This window comes from Vulpes vulpes, chromosome 9 (genome assembly GCF_048418805.1).
Source record: "Vulpes vulpes isolate BD-2025 chromosome 9, VulVul3, whole genome shotgun sequence".
Classification (NCBI taxonomy): Eukaryota; Metazoa; Chordata; class Mammalia; order Carnivora; family Canidae; genus Vulpes; species Vulpes vulpes.
The window spans coordinates 92,281,995-92,300,786 of NC_132788.1; the positions used below are offsets into that span (position 1 = coordinate 92,281,995).

The 18,792-nt window shown below is 58.8% G+C and overlaps 1 protein-coding gene across 6 annotated transcripts; it reads right to left on the minus strand.

The window, feature by feature from the left end:
- Positions 1-1,606: 1,606 nt before the first annotated feature.
- On the minus strand, positions 1,607-15,854 carry SLC38A3 (solute carrier family 38 member 3). 6 transcript variants are annotated; one of them, XM_072720959.1, is made up of 17 exons: positions 15,718-15,780; positions 14,484-14,646; positions 8,009-8,158; positions 7,833-7,914; positions 7,549-7,664; positions 6,914-6,987; positions 6,738-6,830; positions 6,554-6,635; positions 5,330-5,412; positions 5,180-5,238; positions 4,751-4,915; positions 4,591-4,670; positions 4,250-4,350; positions 3,888-4,012; positions 3,658-3,802; positions 2,624-2,727; positions 1,607-2,538 (listed from the first exon to the last, which is right to left on the minus strand). In XM_072720959.1, the coding sequence occupies exons 3-17, from the start codon at positions 8,107-8,109 to the stop codon at positions 2,434-2,436; spliced, it is 1,515 nt and encodes a 504-aa protein (XP_072577060.1). In that variant the 5' UTR covers positions 8,110-8,158; positions 14,484-14,646; positions 15,718-15,780; the 3' UTR covers positions 1,607-2,433. The 6 variants fall into 6 exon arrangements, with proteins under 6 accessions (XP_072577060.1, XP_025843412.1, XP_025843396.1 ...); XM_025987627.2 differs by having other exon boundaries at positions 14,484-14,733; positions 15,718-15,779; XM_025987611.2 differs by lacking the exon at positions 14,484-14,646 and having other exon boundaries at positions 15,718-15,854.
- Between the last annotated feature and the right edge of the window lie 2,938 nt (positions 15,855-18,792).

Sequence of the window (18,792 nt, forward strand, 5' to 3'; positions counted from 1 at the left end):
GAGGGAGCGAGAGAGAATCCTAAGTAGGCTCCTTGCCCAGGGCAGAGTCTGACTTGGAGCTCTATCCCATGACCCTGAGATCATGACCTGAGCTGAAATCAAGAGTCAGATGCTTAACTACTGAGCCACCCAGGCACCCCTGAATGGCTGGACCTTGACAGCCAGGGACAGGGGATACTCGTTTTCAGTCACATGGGCACTCAGCTTTTAGATATAGTCCAGTGGCCACATTGCCTGCCTCCTTCCCCTGGGGTATGCTGCCCACTGGCCAGGCTGGAGGAAACCTTGCTGGGCAGGCAGAGGTCTCTGGGGGGCCAGAGTCCTTCTTCCACCCCAGCTCTAGGGGGAGGGGGGAAGGAGGAGGAGCAGGTGGAGCTACAGTCAGCATATCCTCTTGGTCTGAGAGGCCTAAAGCCAGGCTTGGGGTTTTAAGGGAATCCAGGCAGTCCTGCTGCTGCTCTGACCTGCAGCCTTCTTTGGACAGAGGGAGTATGAGAAAAGACCCCAGGGTCTGTCAGCAGGATGGACCCTGTCCTCCACTGCCTCCCACTCTCCAAGAACCACAGATCCCATGCAGGGCTGTGACCTAATCTGATCAGAAGGAAGCCAGAGACCCCCAGAAGGCAGCCCTTACACCAGTACACTCTGGGCTGCAGCCACCTCTAGGCCAGCGTCCAGCTCTTTTCTGGGGCTTCAGGGCGCCCGGGTAAGTCCCCAAGCTGGAGTCAGGCGCCTGGGGCTAAAGGGAACTAGACTCAGGAAGCCCCCCTCTGGTCAGCTGGCACTGCCATGGGCCTAGCAGCCACCAGCTTGAGGAAATTCTTTCTTCAGGGGTTTCCCAAGCTGGCAACTGCCTTGCCAGTTCAAACCGGATTTTTCCTGCTGCCCTTTCCCCGGCAGCCTAGCCTGGTGCAGGGTCTCTCCTAATGAGGGTTTGGTGCCAAGGCCTGGACAGCTCCATCTTGCTGGGTACCAACTGGTTTAGGCCTGCCCCAGGCAGTGGGCAACTTCCCAATCCCATCTGGGGCCAAGGCACCTGAGGCTACCCTGCATCCTTAGACTAGCCTTGCCCTGCTTTGGACCCCCTACTCAAAACTCAGTGTCCTAATATAGGAACTCACTAACCCACCTTTATTCACACTGGGTTTTACTATTAATAGATCCGCCTGACAGGTCACAGGATTTCTGGACTTTTGTCGCCAGACTCAAGGCACTGACAGAGGGTTGACATGGCAGCCAGGGAGGGCAAGGGGCCCTTCGGCAGGGCTTCCGCAGGGCTCGGCTGCCCCCAGCTCAGACCCTCCCCGGAGCTGCTGGGGATGCACCTCACGTTGCCTCCTTCCGGAGGCCTCTCTCTGTCCCATTTCCTGAAGCCTCATTAATTCCTCCCCACCTCACCCCGTGAGAAAGCAGGTCTGTGCTGAGCCTGGCCCAGGTCCAGGGCTGAGTCTGAGCATGCCACTGGCTGGTTTGGGAGGAAGGGGGCCTGTCCCACCCTCATCTCAGGGAAGGAGGCAGGAGGGGCCCCCATTGCCATCCGTGTCCCAACGTCCACCCACTTTCCAGAAGCACAGGGTCCACGGGGATCAAGAATACACAACATAGCTGGTCTTATGTATAATATTTATAAAAGGGGGCCCACCGCCTCTCCACTCCTGCCCCAGACCAGCCCCTGGGGTCTTTGGCTCCCAGGGGCAGAGACACTCTGGGCCCCAGCCTCTTTCTTCTCCCAGAAGTGGAATGTGAGCTATGGCCCAGGCTTGGGGTGGGGGTGGGGGAGTCCCAGCCTCCCCAGGACTGGTGAAGCGGCAGGGTAGGGGTCCCTTGGAGGTGCCCACACCAGCCTCACACTCAAAAGAACCTGCTGGCTCTAGGTATGGGGGGTGGATTGCTTCTGGTGACAGGGATGGGAGATGGAGACAAGAGTATCCAAGGCCTGAGTCCAAGTGACTGAAAGGGGCCTCGGGGAAAGAAGTGGGGGAAGGAAAGTGCACTGAGGGAGATGAGGCCCCAGGGTGCAGGCCATGGGCCAGCAGCAAGGTGGGAAGATTGCTGCAGGTGTGGGTTCCAGCTCTATGTGCCCTACAGGCTGTGTGACCTCAGGAGGCAGCTGCAGGGCCTCAGTGTATGCATCTGTGCAAGGAGGACAGATACTTGGGTGGGATCTGAAGGCAAGAGGAAGGGAGCAAGCATACAGTCCCACCCTGCTCTCAGCTCTGGAAGCCCCTGTAGCCCAGGAGCCCAGCAAGGTAATGGTCCAAGGGCCTTGGTCCTGGCTCTAGCATAAACCTTCCACAGAGAGGATGTGAGGCAGGGCCAAATGCCATAGTGTTAACCATGTCTTTCTCTTCCCCCTTGGCTGGATCCGGGAGCAAGGGCTGAAGACTCTGGGGGTACTTGGATGAGTAGACAGAACAGGATGGGTGTCTCCTCCTAGTGGCTTCCTCCATGCCGGTCAGTCCCTGACACCCAGTCAATGATAATGAAGCTCAAACTCATGGTCATCAGCAAGAGGCCAAGCACAGCGAAACAAAGGGCCTGTGGGGTCAGGAGTCAGAATCAGTGTGTTCAGGGCAGCCCCCTCAGCCCCATACCAGGCCCCCAACCTCCAGGACCCACTCACCAAGATTTTGGGGGTAGACTTTGCAGGTTCCTTCTCGGTGGGCATGATGCGGAAATAGAAGATGGCAGGGAAGATAAAGATGAGGCATGGGGCAGACGTGGCACCTGCAAAGAACAAGGCATGTCCACATATTGGCTGAGGTCCAAGCGTGGACCCTTCAGTGAGATCAATCATTCCTTGTTGGTGGAGACTCAAGATGAGAGTTCTCCACTTGAGAACTCTGTCTAATTCTGGGGAGGCCGCCAGGTCCCTCTCCTTGTTCTCTGTCTACCTGGATGGAAAGCTAGTGCCGTTGGCAGTAGAAGAATCTGTCAGTGAATGAAGCTAGCAAAGAGAAAAGGCAAGCCAAGAGACAGACAAAGCCTTGAAGATATTGAGCTCCTAGGTATAGCTATTCCTGATGGCCTTTTCATTATTTGAGCCAATAAATTCCTTTCTGCTTAAATCATTTTGAGGTGGATTTCAGATATATAGAACCTACAGTCCTGTCTATGATATCTGTGACACTCAGCCCCCAGGCCTGTGTGTTGGTCCCTGCAGAGTTGGGTTGGGGAATCAGTCTCCTGAATTGGGTCACCCCAAAGATATCTCATAATGGTCTGATCTTCCAGCTCAGAAGCCCAACTGGAATGGGACAGTGGATAGAGCATCAAACCTATAGTCCCCTGATCCTAGAGCTTAATCAAGGCCCCCCACTTACCAGCTGATGGCTCTGTTACTCCTGTAATCACTATGGACTTCAGTTTCTTATATGTGAAATGGGGACAAGACCCAATGAGATCCTTTGTGGAGGCCCCTGGCACTTGGGCTCTACTCTGTCCCAAAGCATGGGGAGTTGACTCTGGTTCTGAGCCCTCAGAAAGGATTAGAGTAGCCCTAAGGACAAAATCTCAGACAAGAAGCCAAGCTGTGCACGTGACCAGTAGCCATCACTTAAATGTAGGGTATGATCTCAGGAATCTGCCAAGATTTGCAGATAGGAAATTCTCTGGGCCAATGCCCTGCCTCTATATACAGCTGGGCCAGACCCTCACCGATGACCCCGAAGATGCCCAGGATATTGGGAGCGAAGATAACCAGCAGGTTGATACAAGTGAGCAGGCCAATGGCAATGAGCGTGTGCCGCAGCCAATTGAACTCCTGGTTCTTAAACAGCATCTGTTGGATGGCTCGGCGCACCTGGGGAGTAGGAGGTGGAAAGAGTCATTGATCTGTTGGCTCCATCAGTCCCACCCTGCGTCTGTCCACCTACCCACTGGCTCACCGGAAACAGAACGATTGGCACAGTGAGCGTGACTGCTGTCAGCACGGCCACACGCACACAGAGGATCAGCACATCAAATGGGTCCACCTTGCTGTAGGTGTGCAGTAGCTCCGACTCCACCCCATCTATGGCAGGCAGGGAAGGTGGTCAGCAGGTGGCCCAGGGAGAGGGTGGCTCTGAGTCTGGGCTGACCCTGACACTGTGGGAAGTGGCAACAGACTCACCTCCACAGCTGCAGGGCACAGTTAGGCATCACACACCTAGTTAGCCCCTATAGTAGGCAGGGTGTCACGGCCACTGGCCAGCCCCATGCCCCCCAGCCTGGTGCCTGCCTCTGCTCTGCTCCCATGGTACAGCCATACCGTAGAAGGTGAGGTAGCCGAAGAGGGCAGCCAGGAAGTACATGACGTACATAACAGCGATGGACAAGTTGGAGATATGCTGCATCTTCTTCTTGGAGGGACTATGGCAAAGCAGGAGAGGAGACTGGTTGCCAAGCTGAACCACACCAGAGATCCCCATGTGCCCTGGGGTCTCTCTGGCACCATACCCTCACCCTTTGGCAGCTCTGGAAGTCTCCTTCTTGCCCCCGTCACCCCTCATGGCAGCCATGGAGATCTTTGATAAAGTGACCTGGCTCCTGTCGCTCCCCACCCCCCACCCCATCCTGTCAGGACCACATTCATTCTCTCCAAACACCTACTCCTTGAGCTCTGTGTAGATGGGCAGCACCTCCGGATGGCAGACGAAGGCGAAGGCCATGATGGGAATGGTATATGCCGTCTAGGGAGACATGGGGACTGTGTCAGGGCAGCAACCTCACTCTCACAGGGCCCACCGCCTCCACCCTGACCTGTTGGAACCTGTGAGTTGAGTGTGAAGTAGCTTGGGGTGCAGAGGGCTGTGGCCTCTGTCTCAACTTGCAGCTGCGCCTCCTCCTTGGTGACCTCTATGAGGCTGACGTTGCCTGTGATGTTGGCAAAGTTGAGGGGCAGTGGGCAGGGCACGTGGAACTTTTTGTAGATGACCTGGGTTGGGGAAAGGATGAGAAAATCAGGGCTAGACTAGGTTTGCTCAGAAGTCACTAGAAGCCACATCTAGATCAGGACAAAAGGAGCTGTCTTCTGACCCAGGCTTCCCAGAAAGGCCTGACCCCTCCCCTGACGGGGGAGGCTCCCACCCCAGGTTTACCCCTTCCTCTGACAGAGGAGCCCTTCAGGAGACCTGCCCTCCCCCTGAGAGGGGAGCCCCCAGGAGACCTGCCCTCCACTCCAGCATGAAGGGTGACTCACTGCGATTAGGAAGAACACCATGCAACTGAGAGAGAAGCCGCTGGAGTAACCCAGGTAGCCTGCAAAGTGGGGAGGGGCTGTGAGACTGGGGTCCCCTCCCAGGCTTCCCTCCAACATCCCCCTCCAAGGCCCTGGCCCTGCCACACTCACCAAGCTGCCGCATCAGTGCCAGAGGCAGAATGACAGTGATAGAAACTAGGATGACCAGGTAGTTCCCGTTCATGTACCAGTCCCTGCAGGGACAGGAGTGGGGAGCCAACATCAGTCTCCTCAGCCTGGTTGGGGGGACTGCCTCCATACCTAATCAGTGCCATCAGTGGTGCTACTGAGTGACCCCTGAAAAATACTTGTTCATAGCTCTGAGTCTCGCTTTCCCCATCTGCGAAATGGACATTCTCTCAGCACTCTCCTGGGCCAGGTGAGGACTAAGGCGCTCGGCTCCTGCTTTGGTGACTGTTACAGGTGTAGTCACTGCTGCTCTTCTCAGGACACACAGGTCTGGGTCCAGTCTCCCCAGGAAGTGGCCCCAAGGGGCCCAGGGAGGTGGTGAGCAAGATGAAAGAACCTGGCTCTGGGGGGGTGGGGGGTGGGACAGTCTCTGTGAGGGTCTTGGGGACTTGCCAAGGCCCGGTACACCTGGTGGTCCCTCCTGGCATCTGCATCCTGCATCATCTCGCACCCCACCCCCACCAAGGGACTGGGGGCACAGAGAACTAAAGGGATAAGGAATCAGACCCTCTTTCCCAGGAAAGCCTAAAGGTCGACTCCTTGGGAAGGGCCCCCCAGGACCCGGGGGGAAGAATCCTGACATGTCTTCTTCTTCCAGAGTGGCTCTCAACTTCAAGCCCCTCTGTTTGCCTGTGTAGGCTGTGTGGCCTAGGGCAGGGCCTGGTTGTCTTCTCTGTCTCCACCCACAAAACATGGTTGATGCCATTAGTGCTGGCTAAACTGATGATGGGCAACTGGGACACCATGGGCTTAATTTCTTGGTTGGGAGGGGCTAACACCCAAGCCATGATCAGGAATAGCAGGCGCTTAGAGCTAAGCCCAAGGCTCTCAGGTCCTCCCATGCTCACAGGTGGGACCCAAGTTCCCGTGCTCAGGTCCGGGCCCAGGTGGGACCCAACTTCCTCGGCCTCACCCTACCCCTTGCTTGATCTGGCCCTCCTGGGGGATTCCTCTAGGTGCTCCCTAACCGGGTGTAGACTAAATGTCAGCTGTGCTGGCAGCTCTCTGCCCCTCCACCAGCCACTTGCAAGCACTGTCTCGTCTCTCCCACTAGCCCAGCCCGGGTTCCCAGGGCCAACAGTGCACACAGAGGGGCAAACTAAGGCCTTCCACCCTAACCCAGCCCCACTCCACCCTGGAGCTCACGAGGTTTGCTCCTCCAGGTTCAGGAAGGTCTGTATGACAAGAGGCAGCTCAGACTTGATGATGTACAGGTAGCTGGACATGGCTGGGGGGAGAGGGGTAGGCAGGTGCTGGGGTCAGCTAAAACATCCAGCCTTCATGTTGCCCACTGGCCCACCACCTGCCTGTGTCGGCCTGCCAGCCTCACCTCCAATATTCTGCAGCGTGATGGCCAGGGCCGCGGCCAGCTTTCCTGGGGTCCCAAAGGCACGGTAGCCCAGCTGCTCATAAGCACGGATGCCTGTGGGGACAAGGACTCAAAATAGTCGGGAGTGCTCTCCCCAATCCAGGCCTCCCTTGCTCCACGTTGGGTTGGAGGCTCACCCACGATCCCTGAGGACTTGAGTAGCAGGTGGATGGAGTAGCTGGAGAGCAGGGCGACGGCTGTCAGGAGGAACCTGAGGAAGATGGATGAAAAAAAAGCCACCTGGGGCTTCTCTGGCTGCTGGTGGTGGAGTGATGAGCCCTGAGAGGTGTGGGTGTGTGAATCTGTGTCTGGACCCCCAACAGGTGGGGGTGCAAGTTTGATGGTCCCCGCAGTGGTGAATGCCACCCAGTTTGACCCAGGGTGAGACATGACCCAGGAGGGGCCTCTGAGCACCACCTCCTTGAGTTCTTGGAACAAACATGTTTTCCATTAGGGCTGCAGGGCAGAGCTCCCAGGTAAAGGACACGTGTGCCCACACAAGGCCTGGCCACGGGGGTTCATTCATCACGTATAAAGGTGGTAGAAGGATAGACTCAGGTCTGTTAGGCTTGCCCTGTGTTGTCATCTCAGCGGGTTTACTGGGAAATGAGGGATATTTGTCTGGCCATGGCTGGGTTTTTTTAGCTGTGGTTTGGGTTAAACCCATCCATTGCAGTCTGCATCTTGGGATGGCAAACTGGGGGCCTGTGAGGTCATGGCTGTTGGCCTGTTTAGGGGTCCTGTCTCCAGAGGGTTCGCTGAGGGGACTTACAGGAAAAGGATGATGCCCGTGTTGGCCATGGCGTAGGCGAGCCCCAGGATGCCGCTGCCCATGATGGCGTTGCTGAGATTGAACACCGACATCCCAAATGAGGTCTTCCCCTCAAACTGCAGGCACCAGAGGGAGATGGGAGGTGGGGACGACTCAGCAAAGCATGGAGGGCCTCCCAGCACGCCCCCTCACTGGCCCTTAGCCTCCCATAGCTGCTCCAGAGCACTTCAGTACTGCACGCAAGCTCCCCACGGTGTCCCGAGCCCCCCTCTGCCCCGGCTCACGTCAGTGAAGTGCTGCTCCTTGCTGGGGCTTTTCTGTAGGAAGCCCTCGCCCTCAACACAGCTCCGTCTGGGGCCCTCGACCCTGCAGGCACAGGCCAGAGCAGCCAGCTCACCTCCAGCCCTTGCTCTGCACCCTGCCCTGCCCTGAGCCATGCCTGGGTCTCCCCTCTGCTCACCTCTGGTGGCCTGCCATCGGGGTGGGGGCTGGGAGCAGCCCCTCCGAGTGTTTGCCGTTGGGCACCAACTCCACCATTTCCGTCTGCAGGGGTGCCTCCATGGTCAGGGGCCACCACCAGGAGCGCTAGTTCTCACACCGACACAGAATTCTGCAGAGCAATGGGTCCCTCTGGTTATCCCTGCTCCCGGGCTGCGGCCCAGCCTCCCTACAGCCATAGCACACCTCCCAGAAGGTCTCACGTGGACTTACGTGTGTATGCAGCTGTGCCTGCTGCCTCCCTGGGACCTCCTTTTGGGGGAGTAGAGCTCAGATAACTGAGTTCTCCAGGACATCCCGAGGGGACACCTCAGCCAATACATAGTGCCCCTCACCCCCCCAACATACCAGCCCAGGCAAGCCCGTGGGGGCCTCGGTTTCTCTGTCTATGAAGTGAGGATCAGCTGGATGACCTGAGTTCAAAGCCCAGTGGTGCCCAGACCCTAGGATGCTGAGTCCCGAGCATCCAGGCCCCACTCTGGGGGTGGGCCCTGGACCGACTCCCCCTTCCCTGACATTAATACCAGGAGACGGTTTCCTGTGCTGGCCCTGTGTGCCAGGGGCCTCCTAGCCAACCTAGAATGGCACTGCCCGACGGCTGGAGGCCTCGGGAGAGGGTGAGGGCTGTGGGCCCTGTTCCCAGCCGCCCGGCGGGCACTGCTGGCAGCCAGTACAAAGGGCCTTCTGTGGTCTGAGAGCTGGCGCTGGGAACGGCAGGCGCAAAGGCTACCCCCCCGGAGCCAGGAGGCCTGAGGCGGTGCTGGGTGGCTGGACACCTGGGCCCTGCCCGCCTGGCCACGAAGGGCCCTTGGGGGGCCTTCCAGGAAATGAGTGTCCCAGGGCCGAGCTCTCTGGGCCACACAGGCATCACCCTCCCCACAGCCCTGGCCTTAGGGCCATGTTCTCCTTCAAGCCTCTCCTCCCCTGCTAGGGAATACTGTCACCCCTTAAGGGGCTACCCTGCAGGAGTGGACCCCTAAAGCAAATTCCCATTTCCTGGAACCCCAGGCCAGGAACTCAGGACCTGACGCAGCTACAGAAAGGCCTGGGTCACTGGGTCAGTCCTCCCTTCCCTGCCTTCAGGCCATGGCTCTGCTAGGTCTCAAAGCAGCCAGCTCCCTCCTTGCCTCACACCAAGCCTGCCCCCTGCCTCTCACTAGCCCCTCTCCTATCCCTGGGGCTGGGAGCCACCTACCCCATGCCCAGAAGTTACTTGGGTACGGTTCCCCAGTATCTGTAAGGACATCCTGAAGGCCAGGTAGGCCAGTAGAAGAGCTAAGACCCGAGTGGAGACCGAGGAGGGGGCAACACTGCCATTCACGTCCGCCACAGCCCAGTCTATTTTTTTTTTTTAAGGTTTTATTTTTAAGTAGTCATGACACCCAACATGGGGCTCAAACTTACAACCCCAAGATCAAGAGTTGCATGCTCCCGACTGAGCCAGCCAGTCACCCCTACTGGAGCCTAGTCTTGATGCCATGGTGCCCCCTCTGCTTGGGAACTCTGAATCTTGCCCTGAATGCCCTATCCCCACTCTGGATCTTGGTGGTCTCAGGTCTGCTTAGAACCCAAAGCACCAGGGTTCTTAGCACTCGGGGCTATATGTGGGGACAGGAAGCTAGGTTCAGACCTCAGACCTCAGATACCCCAGTATCCTGGAGGCAGCCACAAAGAACTGACTGCAGGACCAGCTTACCATTGCCCCAGGCAGCCCCAGGCCAGAGTTCAGATCCTGGGCATTTCGGTCCCGGGGACTCCATACCTGGCACCCTTAGACTCCCTCAACCTGCCTCTCCTTCTTCTTATGCTGGCATCTGAACCTATCTTACCTCCAGCCCTGCCCACTCAGGACCATGACAATGTGGCCATCTCCTCTTGTGCTCTCCTCCCCTGGACTAGAGCCCCCAAAGTCAGCCTGTCTTCATGCGCCTGCCTGAAGCCTCACCATCAGCACTTCTCCAAGGATCCCAGGTGGGTGTGGAGATGCCAGAGTCACTCCAGAGTGCCCCCTGGCTCTCAGCTAGGGTTGCCCTTTTCAGCTAGGTAGGGCCTCCTACCCTGGGCAGGCTGGGACAGGCCCTCAGAGTGTGCTGAGTTGGCAGCTTGGACAAAGCACCCTTCTCTGCCTTAATATCCTTCCTTAGCAGCCAGGCACTACCTCCAGGGAGACCACAGCCCACTGCATGGTCATGGCCAAAGTGCCTGAGTTCCTGTCTCCAGGTTCCCCATCCCCCTAGCAGGACTTAGGCCTAGACCTTCATTGCCTGTCTATTACTCACAACCAGTCACCGCTGGGTCTTGGCCTGGCTTGAGATCCCAGAGAGGACATGGAATATCCTTCCTTAAGTGACTTCTAGCCTGAAAGGGACAAAATCCCCAAACATATCCCCCACTCTATGGCTCCTACAGCAATTGAATGTGAGCCACAGAGTGCTGGGATTTGAAAAAGGGGAGACAGAGGCATCAAGGAAGCCTTCCTGGAGGAGGAGGTGGTGGAGCCAGTTCTGACATCTCAGGAGGAGTCCCAAAAAGTGTGGAATAGGAAAGAGTACCTGAAGCAGAAGGCATAGCATGGGCAAAGGCTCTAAGGTGTGGTATGAGGCAGAATGAAGGTTTCCACGGCCATAGACAAACCCAACAAAGCCTTGAAGGCCAAGTCACGGAGTCTGTACTTCAGTGTAGGGCAGGACTAGGGGCTGAGAAGCCAAGGTGGAGACGAGTGCTAGCCTGGCATGTGGGCTCCCAGGCATTCTCTGAGGCTGGCAGCCCATTCCTGACATCTCCCATCCTTGAGGCCTACCACCTAGCAGGCTTCTTTGTAGCAAGGAGTCAGGGTAGATCCAAGGATAGCCTCTGCCTAAAGAAAGCTTCCAGCCAATCCTGACTTACTGTTGGGAAAGCCCAGAGCAGACACTCTGAGTCTGAGTCCCAGCCTGGTCCTGCCTCACTGATGACCATGGGCAGAGTATTCCTCACTCAGGACCTCGGTGTCCTCTTGTCCTCCAGAGGTCCCGTGAGGTCTGGCAAACCTGGGGACAGAGTGAGGAGCCTCCCCAGGGCCTCTGTTCCAGACCATGCCATGGGCTCCCAGGAAGGGGTCAGGCTCCAGGGTAGAGAGATCACTGCAACCTTGGGCAGATCGTCAGAATGGCATCTGTCATGGGTGCAGCATGGACTTGGGCAGGAAATCGATGGCCTAGGCCACTGCCCCAGGGCCTGTTTGCTCTGCTAGGAGATAAGGGCCAGGAGAGGCCAGGAACCACAGGGATAGTCCAGCAGGTAATGCTCGCCCACGCAGGCATCACAGGGTGAGAATTTGTCAGACACACTTCGAAAGGTGTTGAGTTTGGTAATTAAAGATTTTGAGGCCCAGGAATCCAGGCCACTGCAAGGCCACTGCTTGCATCAGCTGCTGTGGGACACATACCTCTCTGTCCCATGATCAAGGTCCTTGGAGCCACCAAGGACTTGAGTCCCGCTTTCCTCCTCAATGCTCAGGGACATAAGTGGGTCTGCAGTAGCAGGCTAGCTACAGGGAGGCATCCACACTGTCCTTCCCTCAGCCCTGTGGCCACATATGCTTAGTGGAGCCACAGACCCCATAGAACTTGCTGCCATATATATATATGGCCCCCAGGTATCTGATGCATGGGAAGGCCTAACCTCAGCCCATGTCTCAGGGTAGAGGCAGCTGGTCTGGCCTGAGGGTCCACTGTGGTCCACTGAGGCTCAGGGATGAGGGCTGCCTGCGCTTCCAGCTCACCCATCCTTATTCCCCTCCTTGGCTGAGACAAGGTAACCCTCCTATTATGGCACCCCTTTGTCCACCTGGTTCTCCAGGCTTCAGAGGGAAAACACCATCCCAGGACAAGCTATCAGTCAACAAGGAAAGTAGACTCAATGGACATGTTTGAATTATATGTTCTCAAGGGCACAGCCCCAGGGATTGGTGGGGAGATGATTGCTGGGGTCAGGCGACTAGAGAAAGGGCATGTGGAAGGGTGTTCTGAACATGGGAGAGTACTACAGCCCCATACACCCCTAGCCCCTTCTCCAGATTTTGACCTCTGCAGATCCAGTACCCCATCCACTACTCCTTCCAACAATACTGGGTAAGTGGCCAACACCTGGTGGGCACTGAAGTGGGTGGTATGCAGGAAGTAGCACATCCAGAGAAAGGAAGATGGCTCAGAACATCAAGGTATCAGCAGCACCAATCCCTCCTAGTCTAGCTCCCTGGCCCTGGTGTCTGGGGTCTGTGCTTCTGTGTTCTGGGCATCCGGAAGTGTCTAGGAGGATCTGAGGCGCCCAGCTGAGGCCGGAAGTTGGACTTTCCTGTGACAGGGTACATTTTCTAGACACCCAACAGATGCTTAGAGTTGGGCCTAGGCCCAGACACCTAGGCCTTCCCTCCCACCCAGCCCAGGACCTTCCTTGCTCCCCCAGTGGGAGCTGCAGCTGGAGCCTCTCTGCTCGAGACTGGGCCAGAGCCAGCAGCAGACAGACCCCTCCCCCCATTGCCAGCCTGCTGAGACGGACGTGCAGCCTGAGCCCCAGCTGAGGCAAAGGACAGGACATCACGTGCCTGTGGCCCCCCAGGGGCAGGGGAGACCCCGGGCCAGCCAGCCCATCGTCCTCCCTCCTGACCCGGAATCCCCTGGAGGCAGCCAAATATTTGGACAGCCGGACTTCTGGCCCCAAGGAAAGCAGGAGCAGGGGCCCGAGGCAGCTGAGGACTCACTGGAGACCCTGGTGGGGGCAGCTGAAGGCAAGGTCGGCCTGCAGGAGAGGCACCATCCACTGTCAGGCAGAAGCAGAGAGGCAGAGGGAGGGAGGAGAGAGACAGGGAAAGAGGAAGGACAGGAAGCACATCCATACGGTACATGTGTGTGCATACTGATCCAGACAGAAAGACAGACAGGCAAGCACAGGGAGACAGAGAAATGCAGATGGATATAGAGGTACCCAAACAGGAAAACTGACACACAGAGAGGTGGATAGACATTCAGATGGGGAGACAGAGAGAGAGGAAACCAGGGAGGTGAGAGGCAGAGATGGCCAACCAGCCAGACAGAGAAACAGGGAGACAGCCAATGAACAACAGAGAAAACCCCAGAAGGAGTGAGAAGGGAAGAGGGAGCCAGAGGCCCAGGTGAGAGTGGGCAGCAGGCCCAGCGGGGACCGCAGGGATGGCCAGGCAAAACCCTGGAGGACCCTGCAAAAGGCAGCCACAGCATTTGCAGGTTCCTACGAGGGCAGGTTATGCCTCTGTTAGCTAGGTGCAGGGACATCCATGCGGTGGGACTGAGCCCACGAGGGCTGCATGGCCAGTCCCAGCCAGAAAGCTCACCGCTCCCCAGTCCGGCACTTATCTACCCGCACAATAGAAAAGATACACAGAGGTGACAGTCAATGGAAGTGACCCCCATTCTCAGCAGCCACGCACGTGTGCAGACGTGACGGCCGAGAGGCTGTGTACAGGACGTGGCCCGCAGAGCGGAAATTCAAAACCAAGCCACCCCAGGCCGCTGACCGGAAAGCCCCTGCTGCCCCAGCAGCTGGTCCTTCCCTTTGGCCCCCAGCAGCAGTGCCTGATCTTCTAGAGTGCCCCCCACCCCCCCGCCGCATCTGTCTTCTTATCCAGAGTCAAAGGCCAGCCCTCCATCCCCCAGACCAAAGGTGCACAGGGCGCACGGTAGGCGCTCAGTACCTGTTGTTAAATGAATAGAAGAGGTTCCAGGTCCTTAGCAAGTCCCCAGCCCCTCTGAGCCAAGCTCTGAGTGGCCCCTGGCCCTTGGCCATGTCTGTGCTAGACCATGTGCCTACAGGGTTCCTATCTTATCATGGCATAGGCTGCACATCCCACTGCAGCTTTCTGTGCACACAGATACCAAAACTGTACCTCCCTTGCAGTCAACCACGCCCCTAAAACACGCTTTCCCCTCAGAATGAGTGCCTTGTTTCCACACACAGCCTAGACTTTCAGGATGTAGTCAGTTCGGCTCAAAAACCTTCCCTGACCCTACTCAGAGGCCGTGAACCACCCAGGCTGTCTTGTGTCTCAGTTTCTCTATTTGCCCAAGGCTCCAAGGCCACTTGCTAGGGCAGCAGGCACCAGGACAGGAACAACCTAGTCATCATGGTTTGGCCACCTAGAGCCCTGGACTGGGGTAGGGATGGGGTGGGGGTGGGGGCAGAGTGATGTGGGCCAAAAGAACCAGTACTGGAGAAAGAATGGTTTGAGAAGCCAGTGAAGACATGGGCTCTATGAGCCCAGGCAGAGTGAAGTTTTGAGATACACACCCATACCCTTCGCAGAGAACTGGCCCCCTGTCCCCAACCCCAAGGGGTCAGAGATTCTCATTTTTGATTCCAGTCATTCCAGCCCTCTTGGAGATGTGCCAGGCCTGGCCTCACCCACCCTTGATTCCTCTCACCTCTGGTGCTTCCTGCACGAAGACTTCCAAGGCTGTGCAGAGCCTCCCCCTCTCAAAACGGAACTATCCCCAGATCTCTCCAGCTTTCTATGCTCCAGACTGAGAAGCTCTGACGGATTTTCTTCCTTTCTAGGAGGAACTGAGCTCCATGGCAGACTGTGTACTGAAGAGGAAGGGGTGGAAGGTCCAAAGGCTTCTTCCAGAGTCAGAACAGTGGCCCAAGGCCGCCACGGAAGGAAGGACTGGCAGGCTGAAGGAGGGATGAGCCTGGGTCGAGGTGTCCCCCAGGGTGCAAGGTGCAAGGTCCTTTGACTCAGTCCCCCTCAGACTTGTCTCAGAGCCTACACCTGAGCTCAAGGCTCAGGTCCCCGTGGGGGAGAGGGCGGACTCCCACAGGCCCCGCCCCCGGCCTCCCCTCCCCGGGTGTAAACAAACGCACGCATTCTCCGCGGCCAATCCGAGGGGCTAATCGCGCGGGGGCGGGCTCCTGCAAACCCGGCGTCGGCCGCGTCTCTCCGCCCGAGTGCGCGGCGCCGGCTCGCACACCCCCGCCGCGGAACCCGGCGGCTAGGAGCGCGCACGGAGCCCCGCCTTCGGGCCCGGGAGCCACACGCGCCCTGTGTCCGCCGCGCCCGCTGGCCCGGCTGCAGATGGCACGGGCTCTGGGACCAGCATGTGCCCCGGGCCCCTCCGGCAGCCTGGCCCGATCTGCCCTCAAGCCCCTGCCCAGCGCAGCCGGGATAAATATACTCGGACTGCCGGCGTGCCAGCCCTGCAGACTTGCCTGTCAGGCGCCCGTCGGGGCAGCGCTCCAGGGCCGGCTCCCGGCCCCTCTCAGGCCCCCCCGGACCCTCTCCGGCTCGTGCCCGCGGGGTCCGGCCTGGGGAAGGCCATCGCGCACCGCCCGAGCCCCGACACGGCGTCCGGCGGCCCCAGCCCTGAGGGCTGCCGACCTCCTGCTGCCCCGCCCGGCCCCGCCGACAGGCCCCGAGGCGACGACGTGCCCCTCCCGGGACACCGGGACACCAGCTCCAGCCCGGAGCTCAGTCCTGACCGGCGGGTCCCCGGACCGGAGCCCAGAGCGCGCGGGTTTCTGGCTGGCGGGAGGCCGGGGCGCCCTCCCGGGGCTGGGCGGGAGAGGGGGGCTGCCAGAGCCCCGCTACGGACGGGAGGGTGCGCGGCGGGGCTCTGCGCCCGCGCTGCCCCGGGCCGAGGTCGGCGCCCCCAGCGGTACCTGGCCCGGCGGGTGGGGACGCACGGTGCTCCGCTCTGGCTGGCGCTGTCCGCTCTACTCCCAGCTGAGCGGCGGCGGGGGATGAAGGGCGCCCGGCCCCGCCCCGGCCCGCCCCCGGCCCGCCAATCCCAGGCGGCGGGCGGGAGGAGGGGCTGGTCTGGGCAGAGGCGGGGGGCCTCCGCCCGCCGGAGCAACGGGGCAGCCCGAGCGCTCGAGAGCCCCTAGGCAGGAGAGCGGTTGCCCCGGGAGGACTCCACCGAGTCCCGCAGGAGGAACGCTTCAGTCCAGAGTAAACCGTCTCTGAGTGCCCCCTTAACCCCTGAAATGCTCTGCCCTCACCTCGCGGGAGCCAGAAGAGAACAGAGCAATGCTTCATGTCGGTGAAGGGTGCTTTCAGTGGGGGAACTTTCAGATAGCAATCAGTCACAAAATGTCTTTTCTGCCTGCCTCACCCTTGCCCAAGCAGAGATGAGATGGGGGTGAGGACGGGGGCTACCTGCATCAAGTCTTCTGTCTTCACCCCGGATATCCAGGAGAGACAGGGTAGGGCCAGTGAGGACAGGAGGTGAGCATGGCTAGGCCTGTGCTGAGCCCTCGCTGGGCTCTCCCTGGCCGAGCCCCTCATTTCCTTATTTCTAAGGAGTAAGCGACAACTGTATCTGCTCATGGGAAGTGGGGCCCTGAACTTAGTGCCATGGGGGAGGGGTTTTAGGTTGTCTTGTTCTTGGCTGGGGACTCCTATCCCACCCCTGCCTGCCTCCTGCCCGAGGCCTTGGTGTTCAGAGGTGGGTGGTAGATGTTAAGGCCCCTCAGGCCTAGCCAGCAGGGAGCTGGGAGAGGCCTTGACCTTGGGGGTGAGCTGGGGGGGGGGGGGGTTCCCAGAACAGCTGTGTCCCTTGCTTCTCAGCCACTGGCTCTGATCCGATTAATCCCATGGCCTCTGCTGTTCCTAGCCAAGTTGGATGTCTCTGTGTCATGTCTGCCCCCGTCCTGGTACTGGGGGAATGCCCTCAGAGGACGGGCCTAACCTCTCTCTTGCCCTGGGCTAGGAGTCAGGACTCCTGGATTCTCTTCTTACTGACTCACAGCACCACCAGAGCCAAACCCTAGCCTATCTCAGTTTCCCCTTGTGTCATAGGGAAATGGCTCTGTCCTCTCCCCTGGCCTGAGGGGAGTGGATGAAGGGGAAGATGTAACTGGGCGAGGGGGGGGGGGGGCGGCAGGGGATTCAGCTTTGGCTGGGAGTGCCAGGGAGCTGGGAGGACTAAAAAGAAAAGCACTAGGATGGTGGCAATCCCTTAAACCACCCAAGCTCCCATCTGGCTGATGGCTGAAAAATAGGCAGGGACTGGCTTTCGCTCCTGATCTGGGGCTAGCATAATCCCCAGATCAGAGCTTACCTTGGTCATGAGGGACCCTAAGTCTCTAGCCCTCCAAAGGGGCTTGCGGACTGCCCATTGGATAGTCAGGAGGGGAGGTACTGACCAGGGTCTGCCCCCCGCCTCCCAGCTACATATATCCTGGATGCTCACTGTAGCCTTTTCCAAAGGGCTGAGTGCTCCTGAGGGGCCGGGCCTGGCATCAAGGTCACCCAGCATGTGGGTGTTGGGGTCCTCAATCCTGACTGGAGGGAGCAGGGGCTGGCTGGGCTGGGCTGGGCTGCTGTGGGTGGCCTGAGGCAGCATGATGTGGGGTCCCTGGGCCAGACCAGTTGTGGCCAGGAGGGGAGGGGCTGCCTGTTTGTTGATGCTAGGTCTGGGCCCCAGCCAGGGCAAACACAGCCCCGAGGCCTTTCCCCGCCACCTGCCGAATCTCCCAGCCCAGCCTGTGGTGGCAGGACAGCTGGCAGCCGGGATGGGACTCTGAGAGCTGCCGGGCGCCTTCTCCCAGGGACCAGAGGGAAGGTCCATCCCTGTAATACAGTGATGGGGGCAACCACCTGGAATAGAGAGTTGGGGGAGCTTTCTCTCAGCCCTCCGCCCAGCCCCCACTACCACTCCACCATCTCCAGAACCTGAGACACAGGCTGCAAGAGACTGCCGGACACATGAAACAGAACTTAGGGTCCCAGGATCACTCAGACTCTTCTTCCGGGGTCTTGGCAGCCCTTTGCTCTCCTCCTGCTTCTTCAGTCATGTCCTCTCAGCTTCCACATAGGCAGCCGCCTCTCACCACGTCACCACCTCCCCCAGCACATCATCCACACAGTGCCCCAAGACTCTTCTCTGACAGTGAGGCCCATCCTCACCTCCAACCCAGTCCTCCTCAGAGCCCAGCATCGGGACCACTGACTGCAGGGGCCTGCCTCACACTCAGCTGGCCTCCTGACATCCTCCCAACCGAGTTCTTGTCCCAGTTGGCCTCTGTCCACCCCACCTGGCTGGCCACACATGTTCCTGCCTTTCTCAGAACACACCAGCCTTCCCCTCCCTGGCTCTCGGCCCCCCTGGTTCCCTCACTCTCAGCAGGCTCGTACATGTCTTTCGACACTCAAATAGAAGATGCCCCCTGAATATCCTGGCCAGCTCTTCTTGTCCTTCATGTGGCCGTGCCTGCCATCCCACCACACAGCCTCAATGTCTCCAGGTGCTCCCTCTGAGTTGTCTAGACAGGAAAACTCCTGCCAGGTTGGAGGGCATGAATTGGGAAAAGCCTGCGGGCTCGGTTCTGCCAAGGGGAAGAAAGACACATGCCAGGGTCTGGGGAAAGGCCATTAGGATAGAGGAAACAGCCTGGCTACACGAAAACATAAGTACGAGTGTGGGACTAGCACCAGCAGGTAGAGGGCTGTGTACAGGGCCAGGACACTGGCCTAGAGTCGTGTGCAGGTTTTCAAGGCCTCATAGGAGAGGATGGTCCACACCTCCATGCCCCAGGGTTGGGTACCCACACCCGTAGCTCCTGACAATATTGTGCCCACTTTGGCATCTGGGAGGCTCTACTTCAGGGACAAGCAGGGGTTTCGTTGGTGTGATACAGGGTGTGGAACGCTGTGAGGGACCCACAGGCAGACAGTCCTCCCCCAGCCTGGGTCCCCAGAGCTGATGACCTCTTGGCTGAGGCCTGCTCCCACAC

Excerpts from the sequence above, each read along its gene's own strand:
- SLC38A3 (XM_025987611.2), bottom strand. The coding sequence starts at position 8,109 with ATGGAGGCACCCCTGCAGACGGAAATGGTGGAGTTGGTGCCCAACGGC. Across the intron at positions 6,636-6,737 it reads CACGCTGCAGAATATTGGAG|CCATGTCCAGCTACCTGTAC; the intron begins GTGAGGCTGGCA and ends CTCTCCCCCCAG. Across the intron at positions 4,013-4,249 it reads CGGCTACCTCACCTTCTACG|ATGGGGTGGAGTCGGAGCTA; the intron begins GTATGGCTGTAC and ends TGCCTGCCATAG.